A 24163-nucleotide genomic window follows, 5' to 3' on the forward strand; every position below is an offset into this window, starting at 1 on the left:
ACACACACACACACACACACACACACAGTGCCTGTCTAGAGCTTGTATTAAACTCTCTGCTGTTCCATTCAGTTTTTGTCTAATCGAGCTCTGTGCTGTTGACTGTTTCAGAGGAAGCCTGTCCAGATGTTCTGATGGACAGAGCAGAGGGAATATTGTCGACATCATCATGGATCATCCAATAAAGTTACACTGACTGAAACACAGCCTCTTTGTTTGCTTCCCCTCACAGTGAACTAAACCAAGCTCATGCATTCAGTCATGTATTTAACAGTAGCTGTTTGCTTATGATACATGGCAAAATCAGAAGGGATCGTTTCACCTACTTTTCAGCTTGGGAGAAGCGTAGTTGACAATGCCATCTCAGACATGGACCCCTTCTCATTCAGTTCTTTCACTGTTAGAGCACAGAGCCCCCTCTCAGATCACAGCGTGATAAATATTAACTCGAGGAAACAGAGTAAAGATGGTGTCAGGAGTCCCAGCCCAGTAAACTGCACCATCTACACCAGTTATACAGAAGCTCCAAACAGTGCTGAACAATTCATACAAATTTGGAATTCAAATGAAATTAAGCATAAAATCAACACGTTCACCAATTTATACTTTCAAAGTAACTCTGAAGGTGTTAATACATCAACAAAAGACATGAACAGTATCTTCCAAAAAGCTGCATTAAATGCAAAGTTTGTAAAAAGAAAGAAACACCACCATCGAAACCTTCACCACACCAACCAAACAGGGTCAGTTCTGGGATATGTTGAACAGTTTAGAAACTACAAAGCCACCACAATTAGCAATACAAGATGGAGACATTTGTGAAAACTATTATAATGACCTCTACCAACGTATTCACCTGAAGACCTGAAATTGAATTAAAACAAAGTTAGACAACCTAGAATCAGCCATCAAGAATAACCAAGATCCATTACATTACCCAATTACACAAAGAGCTAAAAGCTCTTAAATCAAAAAAAGCCTGTGGCAAAGATTGCATCAAAAAGGAAATGCTGAAGAACAACACCCCTGTGTCACAACGGTCCCCAGGCCTTAGTGTTTTATGTCTGTCTTGTCATTTCCTGTTTTATTTTGGTAGTTTCCCTCTTGTGTCTTTACTTCCTCCCGTGTGATTACCTGCCTTTTCCCTAATGTGTTTTACCTGTGTCTCGTTATTCCAAACAGTATTTATGCCCTGTGTGTCCCTTTGCACTTTGCCAGGTTGTTTTCTTCCCCAGTGAGTTATTTACCAGCGTTTACCTCGCCTGTTTCCTTTGGGCTTGCCAGCTTTTCTGGAACACTGTTGTCAGTATTCATTGATTTAGATCAATAAACTGCCTGATTGTTAACTGCCTTTCCAGTCGTGCTTTTGGGTTCAACCTTTGTGTCTTGAGCCTGACACCCTGGGCTGCAAACTGCAATTCTTCAACTGCTCAACTTGGTTCTGAGTGCTGGCTGCGTTCCTAAAGTCTGGAGCCAGGGGCTGATCACCCCAATCTGATAAAATGGAAATAAATCAGACCCTAATAACTACAGAGGGATCTGTGTCAGTAGCAACCTTGGGAAACTAATCTATAGTATTCTGAACTCCAGGATATTGAACTTAATTCAAGACAAAAACACACTTAGTAAATGCCAAATTGGCTTTCTTCCAAATTACAGAACCTCTGATCATATGTACACCTTACACACTTCAATCAATAAACATGTCCACCAAAAAAAGGAGGGAAAATATTTGATTGTGTCATCAATCCAACATTGGAAAAATTAATTTTTTTCTAAATTGTTAAATGACCCCTAAACAGAAAATATAAATTGTCCAAGTATTTCCACTCTGTCAGAGATATGAAGCAGAGACAGATCCTGTCTACAGGCTAGTGTCCACCAACTAGCAACGACTGTACAAACAGACATGACTAGTCCAGTTTACTGTCCAGGTGCACACCTAGGTATTTATAAGTGTGCACCACCTCAATGTCCTTCCCTCGAATGTTGACTGGCTGAAGGGCCTAGACCTCTGAAAGTCCATGACCATCTCCTTGCTCTTGGAGGTGTTCAGGAGGAGGCAGTTCTTGTCGCTCCGATCACTGAAGGCCATCATCAGATCCCTGTACTCCTCTTCCTGCCCGTTCCTGATACACACCACGATAGCTGTGTCATCCGAGTATTTCTGGATGTGGCAGGACTCAGAGTTAAAGTTGACTGTATCAGAATCAGAATCAGTCAGAATCTGGTTTATTGCCAAGTAGGTTTCACAACATACAAGGAATTTGCCTTGGTGTTTTGGTGCATATCTATAATAAATAAACATAGTAGGAAGAAAAGAAATATAAACAAAGATGAAAACTAGCAAGTAGTATACGTTAGATATAAATTTAACAATAAGAAAATAAAATAAAACATTTACAATAAAATGTGAAGAAATATGTAGAAAATAATACATAGAAATTATAAATATATAATACCCTGGGGGGGGGCAATAGTTCACGGGGGAGGGGAGGGGTGTCAGTGTCAGTCGGGGTGAGCAGAGGAGACAGGACGCAGCCTTTGGGGGATCCAGTGCTGATGGTCCAGGAGCTGGAGATATGCTTATCCAGCTTCATGTGCTGCTTCCTGTCAGACAGGAAATCAGTGATCCACCTGTGGGTGGAGTCAGGCACGCTCAGCACGGAGAGCTTATCCTGCAACAGGGCTGGGATGAACCACAAACAGGATCCTGACTTGAGGGGAGGAGTAAGTGGAGAGCCATGTTGACAGCCTCATCTACAGACTTGTTGGCTCTGTAGGTGAACTGCAGGGGGTCCAGGAGTGGCTCAGTGATGGTTTTGAGGTGGGACATCGCAAAGCGCTCAAATGACTTCATAACACCAGAGGTCAGGGCAGTGGGTCTGTTGTCATTAAGTCCTGTGGTTTTTGGTTTTTTGGGGACTGTGATGAGGGAGGAGGATTTGAAGCAAGATGGCACATGGCATGTCTCCAGTGAAGAGTTAAAAGTGTATACAGGGTGAACAGGAACGGAGCCAGAACAGTCCCCTGTGGAGCCCCAGTGCTGCTCATCACTGTCCCTGAGACACAGTTACTCAGCCTGACGTACTGTCGTCTTGTCAGGTAATCCACAATCTAGGACCTGAAGCATGATCCACCATCCATGCAAAAAGTTTTACATGACATAGAAAACTGAGTCAGAGGCTTAAAATTGTGTGTGATTTTGCTCTTTGAGTGACAAGTTTCAGAAATTGTTTGATATATAAGGTATTGGTGTGTAAGCACTTTTAAAAAACTGTGTTGTACTAAATGTGTGTCCTAATTCAGAGCTAAACAATCATCATGACTGAAAACACTGAAATGATCTGGAGATCACCAGGTGACGTCTTCTGCTGGGCCAGCTCAACATTTATCTGTTCTATGTATCTATGTCTATGATGGAGCATTAAAGCACATCTTTAAATGTTCACACAGGCCGTCTTCACCCAAAGTGAAACAGTTTGTGTCTTTGATTGTGTTTATAATGATTTACAGCAAAAGCTTGCATTGCATCCATTCGTATACTGAGGTGTATGTTTCTGTATCAGCTCTGATACATGTCTGTGAGCCTGACCCTGTCACTGTGGGTGTGTCTGCTGTGGGTGGGTTCATATTCACAACAGTGTGTTGAATGTCTCACACTGATAAGAGCAGAGGAGTGTGTGTGTTTTTCTTTCTCTCAGACAGACACAGACAGTGAAACAGATGTTTCAGACTCAGACTCTGGAAGTCAGGGGGGATCCAGTATAAAACACAACCAGGAAAAGAGCAGGATTTTACAAAGCCTGAGGTCACAAGTCCACGTTTACAAAGTCTGACCCCTGTCACATATCTAACATTTAGGTCATGACGTGGAAATTTTTCCAATGTAAATTAAATTCCAAATATTAGAACCTGTGAAAACATTGGGGTATTTTAGAGGCTGATTCCATGACTTTTAAACTAAACATATTCAAATAAATACATGCATGGAAATAAATCCACAGACAGTATGTCCTCACTATAATACCTGTTCTGCAGTAGGGAAAGACAGAGAAGCCATGAGATACTCTTCATTGGAGGAAGTGAAACATTGCTCATTAAGAAACATGTACTGTTTGTATTCATTTATTATATGACATGATATATGTGGCAGATCACACTACAGTCTGATAAACAAATACAGTATTATTATATCAATGTGAACAAATGCATTGTTATTCTGTGGTGTAATATACTTCTGATATACTGTACTTAAAAGACCTCAGGGGAAAAATGTATGTTAAATCAGAAATGATCTCCTCACAAGGTCCATTTATCAATCAGTCAATCAAACTTTGTATAGCTTTATTGTACAGCACTTTTCATACAGGTTAGTGCACTTCAAAGAGCTGCACACACGACTTATCAGGACAAATCAAGAAACCTGACAATAAAATAGATTTAAAACTCTATAATAACATTAGTAAAGAGAGTCAAATTAATACTAAAAGAACAGATGAAATACAATAAAATACAATTTACAACATAATTCCCATAAAATAAGTGAATAAAATAAAGTGACTAATGTCTAAAAATTTCTTTAATTAAAAGCCAGGCTGAAGATGTACATTTTGCGTTTACATTAACACATTTCAACACTTCGGCTGCTTATTTTAGTAGCTGTAATATAGCTTTCTATCATATCACATGGTCTTCATCATCTTAATGTTCCCAGAAGAAAATAGACATTTGAGCATCTGCAGCATCATGACAACTGGACGATCGCTTTCTCAATTAAACAACCATGAAAATAAAACAACAGGAAATTTAACTCAAACACTCCATAGGGTCTACACTGCTGGCCAAAAGTATGTGGACACCCTTGTTTAGGTTCCAACAGTTTAGGCATGAGTCAGTCTGGCGAGCATACAGAAATTAGTTCCCCAGTTTACTGTAAAGAACCTGACTGTGAGCCCGACCTCATCACCAACACCAGCACTGGACCTCACTAATGCTCTTGTGTCCCTGCAGCTGGGGTGTCTATTCATTCTGTTTTCATGTCCACAGCCGTTAATTTTATAAGAGATTTAGAGCTACTTTTGTGTAGTTGCACAGTTGATGCACACACCCACCTACAAACTTGTGCCAGATGTAATGTTTCACATAAGTTACAAGGACACAGAAGTTTCCATGTGCAGTGATAAAGGTGTGTTGTTGTGTGTGCAGGTTATGATGTGTCAGGTTGTTTATTGGTTCTTGGAGAACCTGAGCAGTATAAAAACTCTCAGTGGCTGACAGCAGGACACTTTTCAGATTCTTAGGTAAGAACCGAGTCCTCCTTCACCACCACACACTGCAAAGTAATGTAACATGGATGGGTTTATTTTTGATGACATACTCTTTGTTTTTTTAAGTTTTCTAAAGTGGTTGTTTTAATTCCTCTCTATCTTCATCCTCTTCCTAAGTGTTCTCTCTGGTTATTCCAGGTCTGTTGCAGCCATGTTGGTTTTCTCTTGGTCTCTTTGGGTCCTGCTGCTCGTCTCCTCCTCCTGGGCTGAGGTAGAAAATCCCAGAAACCGCCTCATCTCACCGACATGACATGAAGGCCTATACGTGCAGAATGAATTTCATAGATGTTAATATGGAAGAAAAACAAGTGACAAAGCTCTTATTCCGTCTGACCAGTGATGTACAGATTACTCATGTCAGAGGGGGGACAAAATCAGGTCTTAAATAAGTGAGAGTACAAACTGAAATGTTAATGGACGTTAAAAACTTGATCTGAAAAGGAAAAGCTTTAAATTGTCTTGAGTCAACTGAAGTTAACAACCATATAAAGCTATGTAGAAATTACACCAATGTCCACAATGTGACCAGAAGATAGATTTTTAACTAAACTAAAAAAAACAGACAAACACACAAAAATGAAGCTGTTAGGCTTCATGTAATGAACACAGTATCTGATTACTGTATCACAAACAGCTGAGTTTTGCTTTGTTTGGTTTGAACCATCAATTATGTAAAATCAATAGAACTTTTCTTTCTTTCCTGCTCTCAGCTGCTGACACCTCACTTTTTACTTGACCATGTTTATTGCTTCCTGAAATATTCATAGTTAGATATACTCTAAAGGTTATATTATCATAATTTTATGACTAATAATTAAATTTGATCTATGTGAATGAACTTCAGTAACATCTTGCTTTTCTTGCATGTCACTCTGGATGACCACAGGATGGTAAGAATCCGACTCTTTATCCAGCTTCACATACAAACTAAACTGTAACAATTAAGAGATTTATAAAAGGTTTAGAATTTCCTTTTCATGTTTTTGAATATTTCAAATGTTCAAGGTACTTCTGATGTCATTAAGCTCATATGTTCAAAATGATGATGCATATAGCTCATACAGTATCGCATGTGTTGTGCAGAGGTCGCTGCCATTGAGGATGACACATCCAGGGAGCTTTCTGTTGGTGAACTGCTGGAGAGAGCCAACAGAGACCGCAGTGAGCAAAGCTTCTCCTCACCTTCACTCATCATTCTGTCCAGTCCCCTGACCTTCACCAAACCATCACTTAACAAGAGTGGAACAGATGGTTCTGTGAAGTATTTCAATGTCACCTCCACACTTGTGCTGGTTTTGCAGCCCCTGACTTCGATGAGCCCATCCTGATCGGAGGCGACATCGCCATCAAGTCTGAGGCTGACAGGAACGCTGACCCCTGCACCTCCAGAGGCTGTCTGTGGCGCAGGTGGAGTGACGGGAAGGTCTACATCCCTTACTACATCGCTAACCACTTCTGTAAGCATCAACAGTCTCATTATTATTATAGGGACAGATACACTTTACTTACTGAACAGACCAAGCTAATTTAATTTTACACTTGCTTGTAAATATTCGGATTTTTGTACAATCACACACGACTATTTCTTCCTTGTTACTTTGTTACTCTACTTGTTACTTTACCTATAAAAGGTTATGTGCATCATAAGAGTTTAAATGAAAACAATGAGCTTTTCAAATAAAAAAGAATAATCGGCTACAGTGTATAATTATTATGCACTCAGTCATTATCAGCTATAGTTAGCAGTTCTTTTACAAATTAAGACTTTACATAAAAACATATGATGATCTCATAAACAACCCAACAGCATATTAAATAATAAGAATGAGTTCCAATGTGACCAACTACAACAGTAAAATTATTATTGCATCAGTATTAACAATCCAATAACAATAATAATAATATTCACTAATTAACCCTTTGTCTTAGTTTTAATTCAGCACATTTGTTGATAATACTTCTGTATTCTTACTGCAGGAGCACATTTACATGCAGCACTTTCTCTTGTACTGGAGGACTTTTACAGAACGGTATTGCTGGTTTTTAACCACCATAATACCATAATAAGTAATGTAAATATGTTACATATAAACAATAATATGAATGGGGTTATAAGTGATCATGAACTGATTATTATTTGAGTAATTATGATAAAACTTAATTCTATAATAATAATAATAATACAGTTGAATTTTGAAGTTCAGTTAAATGACATTACATAAATATGGTAAGACCGCAGTGGTGTCACAGACCTTGTCATCCTGCCATGTTTGTCCTGCCAGCCTCCAGAGAGCAGGCCATCATCATTCGTGGACTGGAGTCCTTCTCTTCTGTTTCCTGCATCCGTTTCAGACCCTACCAGAATGGTGATAGTGACTGGCTGAACATCGAGTCCAGGGACGGGTAAGAGCCCGGCTCTAAGTTCACTACACGATAGGAATCCACACACACACAGGAGCTCTGTGAGATTTTCCATTAGTTTACGTCTTTAACAAACTGGTTTCTTTTAACATCTGTCTTGAAGCTTGTCTGGAAATTACACGTTGCCTGTTGCAGGTTTAAAGCATCTCCTCCTTTCCTTCATGAGCTTCAGTAACCACAGGAAGTTCATGCTTTTAAATGACTATTTTACTTAACAACAAATGCTTAATGATGATCATTAACATTTGAAGAAACCATAGTGTACACGGTTCTTCTAGAGCAGCGATTCCCTCTACAGTTCTGCGTGTTGGTATTTAGTAGTATATATTTCTATCTTTCCACAAACTGCTCCATGTTTGTTTCCACAGCTGCTACTCATTCGTGGGTCGCCAGGGCGGTGGTCAGACCGTCTCTCTGAGCCGTCAGGGCTGTCTCTACCACGGCACCGTCCAGCACGAGCTGCTCCATGCCCTTGGCTTCAACCATGAGCAGACTCGCTCTGACAGGGACAGCTATATCCAGGTGTACTGGGACAACATCATTGATGGTTAGACACTTTCACCATCTATCACATGACTTGTATTGTTGTTTAGCTGCTCTGGAGACAGAAACAGTCTCATTGTTTGCAGGGGTGCAAATTTATCAAGGGTGAAAAAGGTGACAAAGATGCAAAGAGGGCGAAGGCTGAGGGGATCCATATTGCCCAGTATGACCAGCTAATCAACATTTTAGATTCATTATATTATCAATAGTCAGTGTCATTAAAATCATGAGGTGCTTAAGTACAGTACTTAGACTAAATGTACCTAATTACTTTCCACCACTGCTAATACAATTACTGAACATTCAGTACACATGTATTTCAATATTGTTTAATGAGTCAACAGGTAAAACTCCTGAATTACTGAGTGAAAACAAGAGGGTGTCTATAATACTGTTAAGCTAATATGATAAAGGTAAAAGACTAAACCACCACCACACACACACACACACATACAACACTATTAACACAAAATAATAAACCCTATAAATATGCTTAATTAATATAATAATACACTATATCTACAACAACTACTCCTCCATTGTCTCACTGCTCATGACTGAGCCCCAGTGTTTGTAACATTAGATCATATATGACATTTTATATTGGTAATAAAATAACAAGCTAACACTGGAAATGAAAGGGCACGCTATCAGCTAGCTAACATTAGTTAGCTAAACTGTAACTTAAGGCTAATGTTAGAAAGCTCTAATATTAGTGTTCATCCATACATATTTGATACAAACAGAAACTCTGAAGTGTAATAAGTGTATTAAACAAGCTAGACAGTTAGCTACTGCTTCTTACATTTACCTATAGTATGTATGACACACAGGAACAGACTTGAGGACTGAGTCACTGATGAAGTGAGACATTCAAACCCTAAATGGGTTCCTTTACCCAAAATGCAACTCGATAACTGACAGTTATTGGGGACTGCAAAGCTAGTAGCAGCTAATGTAGCATGGCGCCTGTAGCCTGCAGCAAACGTGAGTAGGGTGACAGAGGCCTGGCACGCTCACTTCCTCGTAAGCCCCCACCACAGAGTTTTTTTACCTTGCAAAAGTGTGTCACCTGCCCCTATCAACACTGATTAAATTATTAAATTGTTATCATTTATTGTTATTTTATTAATCAAAAAATGCCCTGAAGATAATTAAAACAGCAATTTGTAAAGCAGTTTTGAGTTCATAGTATAATGAACTCACAAAGTGTAAATGTGTGAGATTTTGCATTCATTTTTTTTAAATCATATCTGCAGGCATGGAGTACAACTTTTACAAGATTAACACTCTGAACCAGGGAACTCCTTATGACTACAACTCTGTCATGCAGTACGAGAGGTATGGACAACTTCATATTTGTAGCACTCTACATATATTAACTTTATTTGATTTTCCTTTATGTTTCACCTCGTTTGTAACTACATGTAAGTACTTTGTATCAGTGTCCGTGAAGTCAGAGCTAACTGGTTGACTGTTTGATAGACTGTTCTGGACAAGAGGTTGTGTGATAGTGACAGCAAAACTAATGCAAATCTGCTTTTAAACATTATCACACTACACCGAAAATCAGTAAAATCACCAAATGTATCAGGGACTGTTCCTCACTTAAGTAACCAAACTTATTTTGTATTGTGGTATCTGTGTTTCTCCAGGTACGCCTTCTCCAAGAACAACCGTCCCACCATGGTGCCCATTCCCAACAGCAATGTGTCCTTTGGCCAGGCCACCCAGATGAGCAGGAATGACATCGACAGGCTGAACAGGCTGTACAAGTGCTGTAAGTACTGTGGCTCAGCTGGATCCAAAACAAACTTATAGACATCAGAGTCAGAGTCAGAGACACAGTAAAGCCCTTCTGATGCTCGGTGGGTCTCTTCCTACATAAGCACTGTAAGTTACAAACGAGTAATTGATAAAAGTATTTTCAGCAGAACCTGACCTGTTTAAATGTGTTCACTGCAGTGATGTCACATGACATAAAAACATTCACACAGTGAGCATCTGCCAAGTCCAACTTTTGTACTGTCCTCTAATGACATGCATTTCCTTTGCAGAAACTGTATGTGACCTTTGGCCTGCTGCCTGGATGACATCAGAGCAGATGAGGCAGAGGAGGACTTCAGACAGTTTGGATGGTCCTGGAACAATAAACCTGCAAACTTCTAACCATAAAAGCTGACTGCTGTTTAATGATGTAAAAAGATATAAAAGAGCATCTCATTCTGTTTAATATCACATAAGAAATAAACCATCAGTGTAAACAGCCTCTGATCAGGAAATAAGGCCACTTTCATTCTACTGTTACAACTCATCCATGTTCATTTAGCATAAAGACTGTAAACAAAGGGAAAGCTAGCCTGGCTCTGTGCAACAGTTACAGTGCATATTGATTAACATGTTATATCTCCACTAAAAACAAGTATAAACAGTAATTTCACTGTTTCATCACTGTCCTTCTATTGAAAAAGTCAAACTAATACACATCACCTACATTCACACATCCACTGACTGGATGCTTATAAAAATCATTTCTTTGCTTCGACTTCAGATGTCATTTTCATAAGACTTTCAAGTGGTGATACTGCACACACATCAGTCACTGTAGTGGCCAAAAACCTTCAATTGAGTCTGTCCTTTAACTTGTCCTATTTCTCTTTTATCTTGGTGGTGGGAGCAGGGTGTTTGACGCGCAGTCATAAAAGATCCAGTGACCCGTGTTGTTCTGAGATGAATTGAATTTATTGTTAACATGAAAAACAAAAAAGTAAGGCAAAATATGACATTTCCTATGTGTCCAATGATCTTGATGTTGCTGTGGTCAATGACAGTATCGCTGCTTCCGTTTGCCGATCCCTCATCTCACCTCAACCTTCAAACTTAAAGGTTAAGCCCCGCCCTCACCACCTGAGGAGGGAGGAGGGCACATACGTACTGCAACAAATAAAATTCATTGTTTTTAATCAGTAGTTCATTCTAAATAATTAATATGTCCAGTGAATAGAAATAAATTACATAGCCTTAAATGCGGCTCCTACACACCGGCCCCTAATTGTTCTTATCAGAATCAATTATTCCAATTTAACTGCAAAAAAGGGAGCCGTACCATTACCAATGACTAACTAAAGAATTTAGAAAAAACAAACAAAAAAGAAGTATATACATTACACCCCTCATAGATGTCTTTTGTTCTTCTGGAGGAGGACCTGTTACTCCTCTGCTTCAGTCTCTAGGAGACGGCACAGCTTTGTTACAGGCCTCTCGATGACTGAAGTTTTGGTCTTGAGTTTTACTGAACGAACCAGACCTCCTGCATCTGGTTTGGTCTCCAGTATCTTTCCCAACGGGGACATTACCTTACATAGCCTTAAATACGGCTCCTACAGTCAGTCTGACCTCTGACTTCTTTTACAATGGCACTATCTTTCTTCTAATGATGGATGAAGGTTATAATATAAACTTCTCAGTTTCAGTTTGATGACGTTTATTTGATAAATCTTTGTTTTGATCCTCAGATAAAAAAAAAAAAAAGAGCTGACACTAAACCAAGCTGTAATCACTGTCTTTACACACTGTCACCTTCTCTGCTTCATATTTGATCACATTCAGTAAGTCATTTTATTCACCTCAACAAACATGATTCTTTTTTTGCATAATTTCATAAATGTTCTTTTTGGATAGTTGATTTTCATTCAGAGTTAATCTCAGTCTCATCTGATCTATGGATCTTCTTCAGTTTGTCCTCCACTTTATCAGCAGTCAGGTTGAACTGACAGAGTCTGAGAGCTTCTATCAGCTGCTCCACTCGAGCCCCGGCTCCTTGACTCTTCCTCCACTCCTTCAGCAGCTCCACCGCCGTCTCCTCCAGGTCTGTGGGATGCCTCCTGTTGATGGACTCCAGCTTGATCTCTTTCAAACCCAGTTTGCGGCCGAGCTTACGCCACGACCGTCCCAGATTTTCTGCAATCACCTCTGTGGCGATGTCCAGTTTTGCTGAAAGAGGAGATATTCAGGCTTTAGAGAAAAAATAAAACATGACAAACATATTCAAACATCTCCCACAGGGGTGACTGGGAATGGGCTAATTTAGGAAACAGGTCTGTTCAGCTTCTGGATATGTGGAGTTCGATGTAGGCCTTTACATACTGAGCTGATCTAAGCAGATCAGAAAGCTACACCTTCTTGAACATCATATTCAAGGACTTTCCATGCCCAAGTCCCTCAAAGTCAAGACCTAACATTGCATAGTTTGAGACACAGATCAATGTTAATTACTGTTACAGCACTAAGACTTTTTATAATGAGATATAGCAGCTTTACAGCAGATTACATACAATAAGAGAATGTGTGAACAATGTGTAGGGTGGCCCTGAGAGCTCAAAGCACTGCAGCTTTAGAAAAGACATGCAAATAGACAAAACACTTCAGGAAACATCTTCATCAGTTTGATAACACAACACTCTCTCCTACGCTTCTGTTGTGTTGTGAGTATTTGCAGCTCATGTGTTGTCTTTGTGTTTTGTCTGTTTCCATGTGTTTTTAAGTTGCAGTGCGTTGAGCTCTCAGTGAACAGTGTATCCTGGTTTAATGAGGAGGGCACTTAATCTCAAAAACCTTGATAAAACTGAAATATTGGCTATAAAAACTAAATTCTTTACATTTCCAATTCCTCCTAAATATAAGGAAATACATTTTAAAACTTTTTTTTACCCCTCAAACAAATTTATCAGAAAAAGATTTAAATTTGATTTGGAAAATTGTCATCTATGCAACACAAATATTGAAACAACATAACACTTGTTCTCTGCCTATGACACAGTCCAAAGCCTGTGGAGGTCTGTGCATGATTGGCTGATTTCTAAATCCATAAATATAGATTCCTTCTCTTTCAAAAGTATCCAGTTAGGAGTCATTTTGAAGGACAAGCATGTTGAATTTTGAATCAACATCATCATTGTCATCATGACAAAATATCATATACATTAATGTTGTTTTGCTAAATGCCCCCTGTTGTGGACTGCACTTAAAAGTGGGCAGAGAACTTTATAATCTTATTTCCAAATATAATTTATTTCAACCCCTTGTCCGGTTCCTTAGTTCTACTGAGTATCTGGTTAATAAATCAACCTTCTGTTTTTTTTTAATACTCTTTTATAATTTCTATTATTGGTTACCTTGGAATGTTACCGTTCATGTTTTATAATCTTTTCTTTCTCTCTCTCTCTTTGTGTTTATTGTATTATTACTTGTATGCATTTTACTATCATTATCATTATTATTATTATTATTTCTAAACAGAAAATGTTTTTGTACAGAACATACTCTACATGATGTATGAAGTTGAATAACATTTTTTAAAATGGCAGTGAGCAACAACAAGGTTGCTATTGTTACTGCAACATAAATATTTGACTTAAAAAAAAGTTCTTCTGTCTGGGCGTTTCCTGTGTGGACATGACAGGACAGGCTCTCTCTCTCTCTCTCTCTCACACACACACACACACACACACAGACACACACACACACACACATTCCCTTAATACATTGCAGCACCTCTAGCTGCGTTTGTTTTCGACTTTCGGTAAACTGACGTCATACTTAAGATAACAGTATACTTCCGGTATCATTTAGCCCAGTCCACCTGTGTCACAACTCATAGCATGTATCAATTCTTCTTCTTCTTCTTATCATTATTCTTATAATAACTGTTGTTTTTAACAGAAGTAGTAGCAGCACTAGCAGCCGGTAACCCCGACCCCTCCCGCTCCCCACCTCTCTCGGTGTCGTCCGGCTGGTCTCGGCGGTCTCCGGATTCTCCTTCTAAACCCTGTAACTTGTCTGACAGGTCTTTTCGCTCAATGTCCGTGAGCAGCTTGGACAGACACTCGGTGTTGTCGGGCCCCAGTTTGCCTCTCTCCATCAGGAGCAGGAAGAGCTTGGACCCGGTGGTTACCTTCTCCAGGTCCTTTTTCCCGATCATGTCTCGACACAGGAACTTCATGTTGTCCAGGTTCTCGGAGGACAGCTGGTCTGAGATCTTCAGTAAGACGGGGTTAAGGTCTGAGGAGCTCATGTTTCTCACAGACCACCTCGATCTGATCTCTGTGAACTAGGAAACACTTCGCTCTTACTTTCACTTCCGTTTCTGTCTGTGAATTTAGTCTTCACTGGCTCCAGCGAGACTCTGTGAGAGGTTGTCACGGACTTGATCCAGTTCCTAATTTTATTTCTTTAAACATGTTCACTGTTGGACTGACTGGCCCGGGTTATCACATAAATCCTGTGTTCAATACCTGCATTTACGCTGTAACTCTGGTGAGGTGTTTGACCCTGGGGAAAACCCAGGTGACGCTGGTGAGATTATGTCTCTCAGCTGCTTTGGGAAGTCCTCAGAATCCCCCTGGAGGACCTGGGGGGGGGGGGGGGGGGGGGCAGCCCTCCTGACTGCTGCCCCCTGCTCCTCTAAAGGAATGAGAAGTAGAAAGTGGATGGATGGCAGATGATAGTTTAATAAATTATAATGATAAATGTGATATTTTAAGTGCAGTGGTGGAAATTACTCATGAAATCAGAGAGAAACTGGCTTAAAACTGTCTTTTCTGTCCGGTGTGTGTATTCGATGTTATATTGCTTTATGTGGTTTTAGTTGAAATGAATGGGAGGGCTTTGCTCTTTACCCTCTGGGCTTTCTTCCTTTCCTGCACAATTAATATGTCTTATATAACTTTGTAATACTTTATTGTAATGTCTGTGAAACTAAACTTAACTAAACTAAATTAAATTAAAAATACAAATTACATAAATAAACACAATAAATACAGCTATAAAATAAATCATGAAATAAATAGATAAGGTAATAAATGTAGAATAAAATGTACATATAAATACAAGTGAGTCAATAAATAAATAAATAGCTTTATAATTAAATTAATAAATGAAAACGCCCTTATGTCCTTTGAAAAATTTGGGATCCCACAAGCGCATTTGTTCAAATATTTCCAGATAAGAAGTTTCATTCACTCGAGGACTCTCTCATATCATTGTCCAGCTTTAAGTATTATTGAGGAACTGGCAACATAATCATTTATAGAACATACATACAACATAATTTATAGGAAAGTTGTTAATGTGTCTCCAGAATCCTTAAATTATAAAAGAATGGCATGGATAGCGGATCTTCAGACAGATATTACAGAACAAGAATGGGAAAAGGCTTTTCTTCAAGCTCCAAAGTTATCTATTCATAGTAGATATAAATTAATTCAATATAATTGGCTTATGAGGACATACGTGACTCCAGAAAAACTTCAATACATACAATTGTATAAAATGTAGAACAGAGAAAGGTACACTGCTGCATGTGGAGGTGCAAATATATACAGGATTCTTGGAAAGAAATACTTACTTACTAAATTACTGTAAACAAATAACCCATGTCATCATTAGTTCTTGTGCTACATTGATTTAAGTGTAACTGTAAATGTAGTGTATTTATTATGTCCACCACACCACTGTGTTTACATCCTGTTGAGTCCAGTGAAACCTGGACTCCTGCACTTCATTAGTTTTAGCTTGCTGTCTTTTGATTCAACACAACTTTATTAGAAATATGCATCATGTGAACAAGAGGTGTTGACAATAACTATGATATTTAAAAGATGAAATATTGATATGGTGTTAATAATACACATATGTGATGATATGGTGATGGCAGATGTTTGACCTCGCAGATCTTCGGTTCATCGGTTGATCTTGTCCGTTAAGTGTAATTGTAGTTTTTGTACAGTTGTGATCAGACTGTCTCCACCTCCCTCCACTCTCATCTGAGTCTGAGTTAAAGATTCATTTGACTCATGGCATTATTTTTTTCCCCAGGTTTTCTATAGATATCATGATAATATTGTTATAGGTTTTTACACAAGTTCAGTTTACAAAATGTTGCCACAAAAAAAGATTATAAAAAACCATTAGTTAGTAGATTAATAGAATGAACGGAAGCAGAAGCAGGTGAAATGCAGGAGTTTTAATGAAGGCTTACAGACCAGGAGCTTGTCACTCATTTATTTAAAGAAAAAACACTCAAAGTATCAGAGACAGGCAGGTCTGTTATACGTACATATACACTCATGCATGTAGTGAAATGTGCACTGACACACATTATAATAGATATTAGCATGTCACACTTTGTAATGATATATTGATGCTGTAAATACAACATGGCAACAGACGGCAGGAGGACATGGAGAGGGGAGGGGTCTTCACATGTGACCTCAGTTTACAAGAGATGCTGAGTCATGACCTATCACTAAATATCAACACTAACCCTACGTACAGACACAGTATTAACAGTATTAAGATTTGCTAAAAAAAATTCAATGTGCAGTTTTTGCTCAAACAAGCAAGTCACCCCCCAGAGAGAGGTAACGTCTGTCTGGAAGCTGTTCCCCAGGTGCCCTTCCAGGTACAGTGGAATAGGTCCACACTGATGCTTTAAGACATGAGATAAAGTCTCTAGTTGGTAGATTGATGGTCCCCTTTCAACACATTAGATGCACTAAAAATACATTGTCATAAAACTAAAACACAAACAAACAATAAAATAGATAAACAACAGTTTGACCTAAATGTGATTATTCATGACTGACATTCAATAATACAGTACATTCTGTCAGTCTGGGCTGTGGGCCTCAATTTGGGATAGTTCAAAATATATACAGCAGGGGGCAGTATTCAACAGTATTCGACTGAGGACCAGACTGGATGTGTGATTGCACGTCTCAATCAACAGTACATTTACGCTCTTCAAAGTTCTATCCAGTCGCTCCCACATGTGTTTTTGCAGTTTGGTAAATACCAAAAAAATACATATATAATATTCACTCTTTGTGCTTGAACAGTTTGGGAGCTGCAGCCTCAGCAAAATGCCAAGGCAACATGATAATAATGAAACAGAGCTGCCCTCTTGGTTTCACTGATACTCGGTCCCTTTGTATGAAAGCTGATACATGAGCCACTGATGGTTTAGAGCAGGTGAGAGGTCAAGTGTTTGAATCCCAGAAGCAGGTAGGACAGGATAAGGCAGGGTAGGAGAGACACCTGGAGCAACATGGTGCTGGAGTGCAGAGATGTTGAGAAATTCAGAGAAAACTAAACACAAAGTCCCTTTAAATGTAAATTTCACATTGATATGCAGGTATGACGAGCACATTCAGTTCACCTGTCAGCATACCTGTGCCATAAATATCTGTCATCTACAGGTGCTAACTGAGCACTGAGCAGCTAGTGCTAACTGCTGTGTGGGGAGAGGATTGAACTCTTCAAAACCCTCTGATGATTAAAACTGAGCGTCTTAACAACACAAAAAGGTGTGAGTGGATTTTATGACACTGGACACATTGTCACCTTTTAGGTTGATATGACATTTATACATCAACCAGTCAGTAGTTTGGAGGCAGGTTGATGATCATTTAAAAACTTGTTGACTATTCTCTAACATGTTTTGTGCTTCTTCTGCTGATGAAATAAAAACTGTTAATGCAGCTTTAAGAAACACTATTATTATTTCATTTCTGACTGTGTAGAAGAGCTGTCTCTCCATACCCAGTGTCAGAACAGCACATCAGGTGAGTAGTAACTACAGCATCTCAGCCAGGTGAGAGGGAGCATGACATCATAACATCACTGTGTATTTATACTGTGAATTTCCAGTTCCAGGCATGAAGCCGCTGAGCATTGTTCGTCTGTTTGTTCGTACGCAACACAAAGAGAACACTACAAATCAACAGGCAGGCCTCCACAACAACCAGAGCCCGTGTGTCTGACCACGTTCAACTAAATACATCAGTAAATTCCTGCATTTGTTCAGATTTCAAAAAAGGCCAGTGTGAGCTTTACGTGTTGACGGCAGGAGGGGGGACACTCTCCTCAGCAGCACCATCTGGACGGACTGACGGAGGCAGAAGCTGCATTCAAGTTCCGTGGGAGAAGTGGCACATATGAACTCAGGCTGCAAGTTTGGCACTGTGTTCACTGACATCCTGAAGGTTCTCATCAACAGGGACATTCCCCTAGTGAAGCTAATGGCTTGTTCCTTTTGATTACATCCAATAATCATGTTTCTGTGAGTACTGTGTGGATGTTTGGTTGGTGGCTGACACTGTCATGTCTGATTCGCAGTGAAATGTAACAAACACATTTTAAAAAGAGGCAATCTATGGGAATTCAGTTCAGGTTTTACCCGTCTGAAAATATTCCTGAACATCGTGACGGCAGCAAACGCTTTGCTCATATGACAAACTGATGACGTGTTAATGGATGTACTGTGTTAACCTTTAGCAGCCAGCTATAAGCAGCTGATTCACTTATTTACAGTCTGTGTACAGGTCCTGGTGTTTGCTTGTTGTTTGTACTTTTTTTCTCAGACCCTGGCACCTACTGGTTTAACAGCAGTTAGAATGCGAGACGGGCCGTGAGCGGGGTTGCGGCGGGCTGTGATTGGCTGATGAGGGGGCGGTGCAGTTGTCCCCGTTGTGGTTGTCCCGCGCTGCGAGTCTTTTGCCCTGCTCCTCCTTCATGAAGAGCTCCACCATGAGGATCTTCTCTTTGTGCATCTGTAGGCTGATGTCCTTGGGGATGTCTGGGATCAGCCAGTCCACAAAGTCACTCATGAGCATCACCACGTTCTGCAGAGTGAACAGAGACCTCAGATGAACCGCAGGTTCACTGCTACAGTAACAGTAACTATTAAACAGTATGTTTAAATCCTGTTTTACTTACTGATGAACTAAAACTGTTTATCTGTGACCTGCTGCTGTGTTGCAGCAATATTTAAAGTTTGCTCACATTAACCACCATAAGCTACTGATCATACCAGACGGAGAACAGCTGTGGCTTTAAAACTCCTGACTGTACTGAACTGAGTATTTTATGGCTTATGAAGTAAACTTTTCATTTATAAGAAAATGTTCAACAGTGTCACTTTAATTTGTAACTCTACATTTACACATTTAAGCCAACCAAATCCTGCAAGGTTGGATGGTGGGTCCAGGGAGGTGGAACTTGGGACGTGGCTGAGAGCGGTGACTGCTTTGTTGTGACATCACAAAGTTCCAGAAGTCCTGACGGCTGGTTTTAAGGCTCAGTTTCTGAATACAGGCTGTGTGCATTTCTCTGTGGACTGAGGCTTTGATACTTTCACAGTATTAATATAGAAGCTAGAGCTGATCTATAATCAAACAACACATGGACATCTACCTTTAAACTCTATGGAGCTTTAAGGTTTCACACTGGAGTTTAAAACATTAACAACCTCAGCTTTTCTTGTTTCAGGTAAAATACCTGAGCTTCCAAAAATATAGAGGCCATGAACCAATGAAAACAAATACATCACAGCCATAATATATATTATATATTATAAAAACATTTTGATTAGAGTTTTTTTCATGTTTATCAGCAATAGAGAGTAATTTCTGTTGTGAAAATTAATACATAAAAACTTTAATAATAAAGGTAAAAGTCTCATGAGTAACTCCCTCTTATAGTAACTCAAATCTTTGACTTAGGTTTTTGTGTTAATTATTTAGTATGTCATAATAAAATGATTTTAAATAATTAGTTAAAAACTTAGACACTGTGAACGACATGTAGCAGTGTAAAAATCAACTCATCATTGTTCTCTTGTGGACAAACTAAAGGTCACACTGTGTCTAAAAGTGAATGACATGCCTGTTTGAAAGCATGTAGAGGTGTATAGTATGTGTGTGTTGAGTGTTGTGTTGTTCTGAACCTGAAAGACAATGACAAAGGCGAGGCGGGCTGCCAGGATGGCCCAGAACTCTTTAGAGAGTTCATATGGACAGCTGGACCAAGGGGGCTCTCTGTAGTCCTTATATCTGGAGAGAGGGGAAACATTTAAAAGGTTTCATTTGATGCTCTGGAGTTTGACAGGTGTCCATGTTTTTACCTATCATGGTCTCCACAATGAGAAATGATGACTCTGTATGGTAGTACATGCACTCATGTAAATGCCACATGGTTTTATGAGAGATAATGAGTATTGTTTGGGAGGTTTTGGAATGAGAATGTAAGCAGACTCAGTGTAGTTTCAGGGTTTTAAACTGAACCCCTACCTGCAGATTTCCACTTTGTAGCCCAGGTGCATTGGCTGCAGGGGGTCAGTGCCTGGCTGGAAGTCAGTAACATTGAAGTAAGACAGAGTGTGGTTGACGAAGCCGTGCATGGTGCCATCAGGGCTGTACATGTACTGGTAGACCAGCCGAGGGATGAAGTCAGAGGTGAAGGAGATGACGAAGGCCTGAGGGAGATACAAAAGCTCATAACCTGCTGTCCTCATCAGATCTAATAAACTGTGACTCCTCTACATTTCTTCCATCAGGTGACACTGACTAAATAAACATTTTCAATTCATGTGCATTTTCCAGCTATGTGGAAGGCTAAGGGTGATCAAACTATGACGTATGGGCCATGTGCGGCCTGACAACTATATTTATATGGCCCTGAGTTATTGTTAAACCAAAATTCTATGTGGCCCTGCTGAATACACTAAATGCAGTTCTCATTGTGAACACTAGATGTCACCATCGCTACACATGTAGATGACTGATTGTGTGCTCTTGCTCTTCTGGTCTACTGCTCTTTCTGTACTCCCTGCCTGTTGGAAATTCATGTGCAATACAGGAACATAGTCTGCCACTTAGATGTGTACTGGTTTAGACCTGAGACAGTTCTGGGGCTTCTCTGCTCTGAGATCTGGATCTGAAGCATTTTTTGATAGAGAGATCACATACTGAGCACCCTGAGTGTTTGGCAGACCTCACTTTTTTAGTTGATCTCACTGACCATCTGAACATGTTGACTAAAAGCTTGCAAGGAAATGATGAACTTGTGTCACAAATGTGTACAATCCACACATGTAAAATCATTTGTTATGAAGCGTCAACTTTTCTTTGACAAATCAGTGTGAGAAATTATCTCCAGTTTGCCAAACACCAACATTTCTGTAAAAATGGGGAAATATGTCTCATCCCTCATCAGAATTTAACGAGCGCTTGAAAATCTCCACTGATGACACTGAACAAGAGCTGACTGAGATCCAGGATGACGCCCCCTCCCTGATAAATCTCCATTACAAAACTTCCACCTGACCTGACAGCAACCCCTCAGTCCTAACATGACTGATCCCATTAACAACAGTTGTGTTTTTACTACTGAGGGATAGAGTTACTGCAGATTCAAGTGTACAGCACAAAGAATTTAAAACTTATTCAGACAATCCCATGACCCAGGACTATTGACTTTTTCTACTTGTGGCCCCTGGTATGAAAAGCGTGGACACACCTGTGTACAGAGTTCAACTGTAAAGTGATTATAAAGATTTATATATATATTTATATATATAATATATATATACTTACATTAACAATGACTGCTACCTTGCTGAGGCCTCTCAGGAGGTTGTACCAGATACCTGCAGAGAGGAGAAAACAGTCATCTCAGGGACTAGACACAGCATGTTGGGGAGGACTTGTGTGATCTGCTTCCTGTTTATTGCAGTTGGGACAGCAGACACCTACCAATGTCTTTGGCTTTGACTGCGATTGGCCTTCGTAGCTCCATGACAAACTTCTTGGCATCCAGGCGAATCTCGATAATGTTGTTCAGAAGAGCAAAGAGCGGAGCCAGAGGGAAGGAGGCCACGAACAGAGTCACCATCCCAAACTGAATGACTACAGAAACAGACAGGAGGATAAGAGAGCATCCTCGGTGAACACAGTCAGGACATACACAACTCAGCTGTGGAACGCTAAGCTGTGATCCGCCAAGTTTGGTTGAAATTAGATTTTGACATGTGACCAAAGCTAAGTTAAAAAAATGTGTGCAAAGGTGAAGAATACCTTTGAATATGAAACACGAGAGGGACTAAACCTATAGTCCATGTCCGGACTGTGTGTGGTCAATGTGTGAAACTGAGGACGTGATTGAAAAAAAAAACTACTGTCAAAGAAAGGGGAAATGCAAATGTTGCTGGATGATGTAAAATGCTAATTAGAATATTCATCACGTTATATTAGCATTCTGCCAAGTGTCAACTGGTTTCAGCTCTTTATCTGTCTGCTTCTCCCTTTGTGATCACACATACAGTGTTTTAATGCAGAAAGCAGCTCAGGTTTGTCCAAATGTCACAAGATTTGTCACTAAGTGCTTTTTAGAAAAAAAATGCCTATGCTCAATTGTTGATTTTATAACTGTGACATCGTCTTACAAAATCACCAAACACAAAGACAAAGACTGAGCTGTGATTTCAGCTGGATTTACTGTAACATGGTCAGAGAGAAAGTTAGGGCAAGGTCTAAGCTTGCTCTGACACATGCTCCACCAGGTGAACCATCGGGGCCCGGGACAGACTCTCTTTCTTATTCAGTCTCTCACACAGAGCACAGCCTCCGTCTGGATCCACAATAGTTCAGTCTTTCTTTACTTCAGCTCCAAACGTAACAGACTTTTATTAGAGGCAGGTCTTTATGTCTAACTCCCTCTGTTTGATAGGTAGAGTTGGTCATAGTCGTTAGTACGAAGCCTCGTTACCGATGACTTCTCTCTCTCCCTCCCTCTCTCCTGCTCTCTCTGCTCAGTGTGTCTTATGTTTAGTTATTCCTCTGCCTCCTTTAGTAATAATGATACATAGAATGAAAGTAGTTTATTTGCTGTAATGGAGGTGAGGCTCAGTGTATTGGAAGTGCTCCTCATCTTCCCTGCAGTTCCTGAGCAGCTGGGAAACCAGAGTGGCTCAACACTCCACTGACCAGTGGTGGAAATATAATCGACCAGTCAGTCAGTCAGTCAGTCAGTCAGTCAGTCATACATATTCCTGGCGTCACTGTTGTGGTCCCGCCACAAAGGCAGGACTCATACTAGGACTAGTAAATCTCAGCTACATTAAAGATGCAATCATTAATGTTTTGGCTACTTGGGAGCAGCAGAACAAACATTTTAAAACTGTGGTTAGAAAACAGCTGCCTCTGGTCAGATCCAGCAGACACAGAGAAACATTCATTCAGAGTAGTGTTTCTCAAATTTTTTCAGACCATGGACCACTAAAATAAAACTCACAGACCAACTAACTCCCCTAACACCCCCTAAACACAGAGGTTGTATTACTTCTGTAGTATTGTGGCAAGCTTGTGCACATTACTGGAAGAGTTTTTTTCTCTTTTCAGGCATTTAAATGCCTTTATTGGATTGAACAGTCAAGAGAGACAGTAACGGCAATGGAGAGTAGGAAAATTACATGTTGAAAAGAGTCCAACCGGCCGGGAGTCGAATTGGGAATTATACTCAGAAAATTTGTGTCCATTTGGTATGCGCCCTAACCACTCGGCTATCTGATCGCAATAATGTGGAACAACGTGTTTGATAGTTAACAGGCTGCTGATAACTGGTGAAATTGAACACGGTCCCAGGGCAGGCTAACCGTTAGCTTCATCCACATTTCTCATTTCTTTTCAAATGTCACGCTGTGAAACAACCAATTCAAAAGTTTGAATTTACACATTTCATTTAATATTGAAAACAACACATATACAATACTCACTACCAGGCTTTGTGGTTTAGAGTCATGTGTCTGGAATTATGACCAGAAATCTTTAGAAGGGAGTAAGGAGCGCATACCACTTAGGCTCAGTCCTAACCGCAGTAGGCCGGTTTCAAACCAGCCCGGGCCCTTTACTGCATGTCATCTCCTCTGCCTCCCATCTTTCCTGTCACTCTCTCACAGTCCTTATCACATTAAAGGGAAAAACTGGCCACATAAAAATAAAGTTCCAGTTCCAGTTCACTGTTTATATAATGTT

The 24163-nt window shown here is 39.8% G+C and overlaps 3 protein-coding genes across 5 annotated transcripts in view; 1 reads left to right on the forward strand and 2 right to left on the reverse strand.

Annotated features, from left to right (window-relative positions):
* The first annotated feature begins 6358 nt into the window (after positions 1-6358).
* On the forward strand, positions 6359-10471 carry LOC111669288 (high choriolytic enzyme 1-like). The gene is made up of 7 exons (XM_023425548.2): positions 6359-6491; positions 6632-6787; positions 7613-7733; positions 8120-8298; positions 9554-9635; positions 9950-10074; positions 10352-10471. Coding segments are annotated over exons 1-7 (756 nt in total). The 5' UTR covers positions 6359-6400; the 3' UTR covers positions 10354-10471.
* A 543-nt stretch (positions 10472-11014) lies between these two features.
* On the reverse strand, positions 11015-14627 carry fadd (Fas (tnfrsf6)-associated via death domain). The gene is made up of 2 exons (XM_023425549.2): positions 14067-14627; positions 11015-12287 (listed from the first exon to the last, which is right to left on the reverse strand). The coding sequence occupies exons 1-2, from the start codon at positions 14365-14367 to the stop codon at positions 11983-11985; spliced, it is 606 nt and encodes a 201-aa protein (XP_023281317.1). The 5' UTR covers positions 14368-14627; the 3' UTR covers positions 11015-11982.
* Positions 14628-16302: 1675 nt separating this feature from the next.
* Positions 16303-24163, reverse strand: part of ano1a (anoctamin 1, calcium activated chloride channel a) — a 71864-nt gene continuing 64003 nt past the window's right edge. For all 3 annotated transcript variants that reach the window (XM_023425559.2, XM_023425558.2, XM_023425557.2), the window contains 5 exons: positions 21887-22039; positions 21728-21780; positions 20423-20607; positions 20080-20185; positions 16303-18976 (listed from right to left, as the gene is read on the reverse strand). In XM_023425559.2, coding sequence (XP_023281327.1) covers positions 18734-18976; positions 20080-20185; positions 20423-20607; positions 21728-21780; positions 21887-22039 — 740 coding nt within the window. In that variant the 3' untranslated portion in view covers positions 16303-18733. The remainder of the gene's footprint in view (positions 18977-20079; positions 20186-20422; positions 20608-21727; positions 21781-21886; positions 22040-24163) is intronic.

This window comes from Seriola lalandi, unplaced genomic scaffold, assembly GCF_002814215.2.
Source record: "Seriola lalandi dorsalis isolate HSWRI2012SDOR001 ecotype SW California unplaced genomic scaffold, Sedor1 jcf7180002054784, whole genome shotgun sequence".
Classification (NCBI taxonomy): Eukaryota; Metazoa; Chordata; class Actinopteri; order Carangiformes; family Carangidae; genus Seriola; species Seriola lalandi.

Excerpts from the sequence above, each read along its gene's own strand:
- LOC111669288 (XM_023425548.2), top strand. The coding sequence starts at position 6,401 with ATGTGTTGTGCAGAGGTCGCTGCCATTGAGGATGACACATCCAGGGAG. Across the intron at positions 6,788-7,612 it reads CTACATCGCTAACCACTTCT|CCTCCAGAGAGCAGGCCATC; the intron begins GTAAGCATCAAC and ends TTGTCCTGCCAG. Across the intron at positions 9,636-9,949 it reads TCTGTCATGCAGTACGAGAG|GTACGCCTTCTCCAAGAACA; the intron begins GTATGGACAACT and ends GTGTTTCTCCAG.
- fadd (XM_023425549.2), bottom strand. The coding sequence starts at position 14,367 with ATGAGCTCCTCAGACCTTAACCCCGTCTTACTGAAGATCTCAGACCAG. Across the intron at positions 12,288-14,066 it reads GCCGGACGACACCGAGAGAG|CAAAACTGGACATCGCCACA; the intron begins GTGGGGAGCGGG and ends CTCCTCTTTCAG.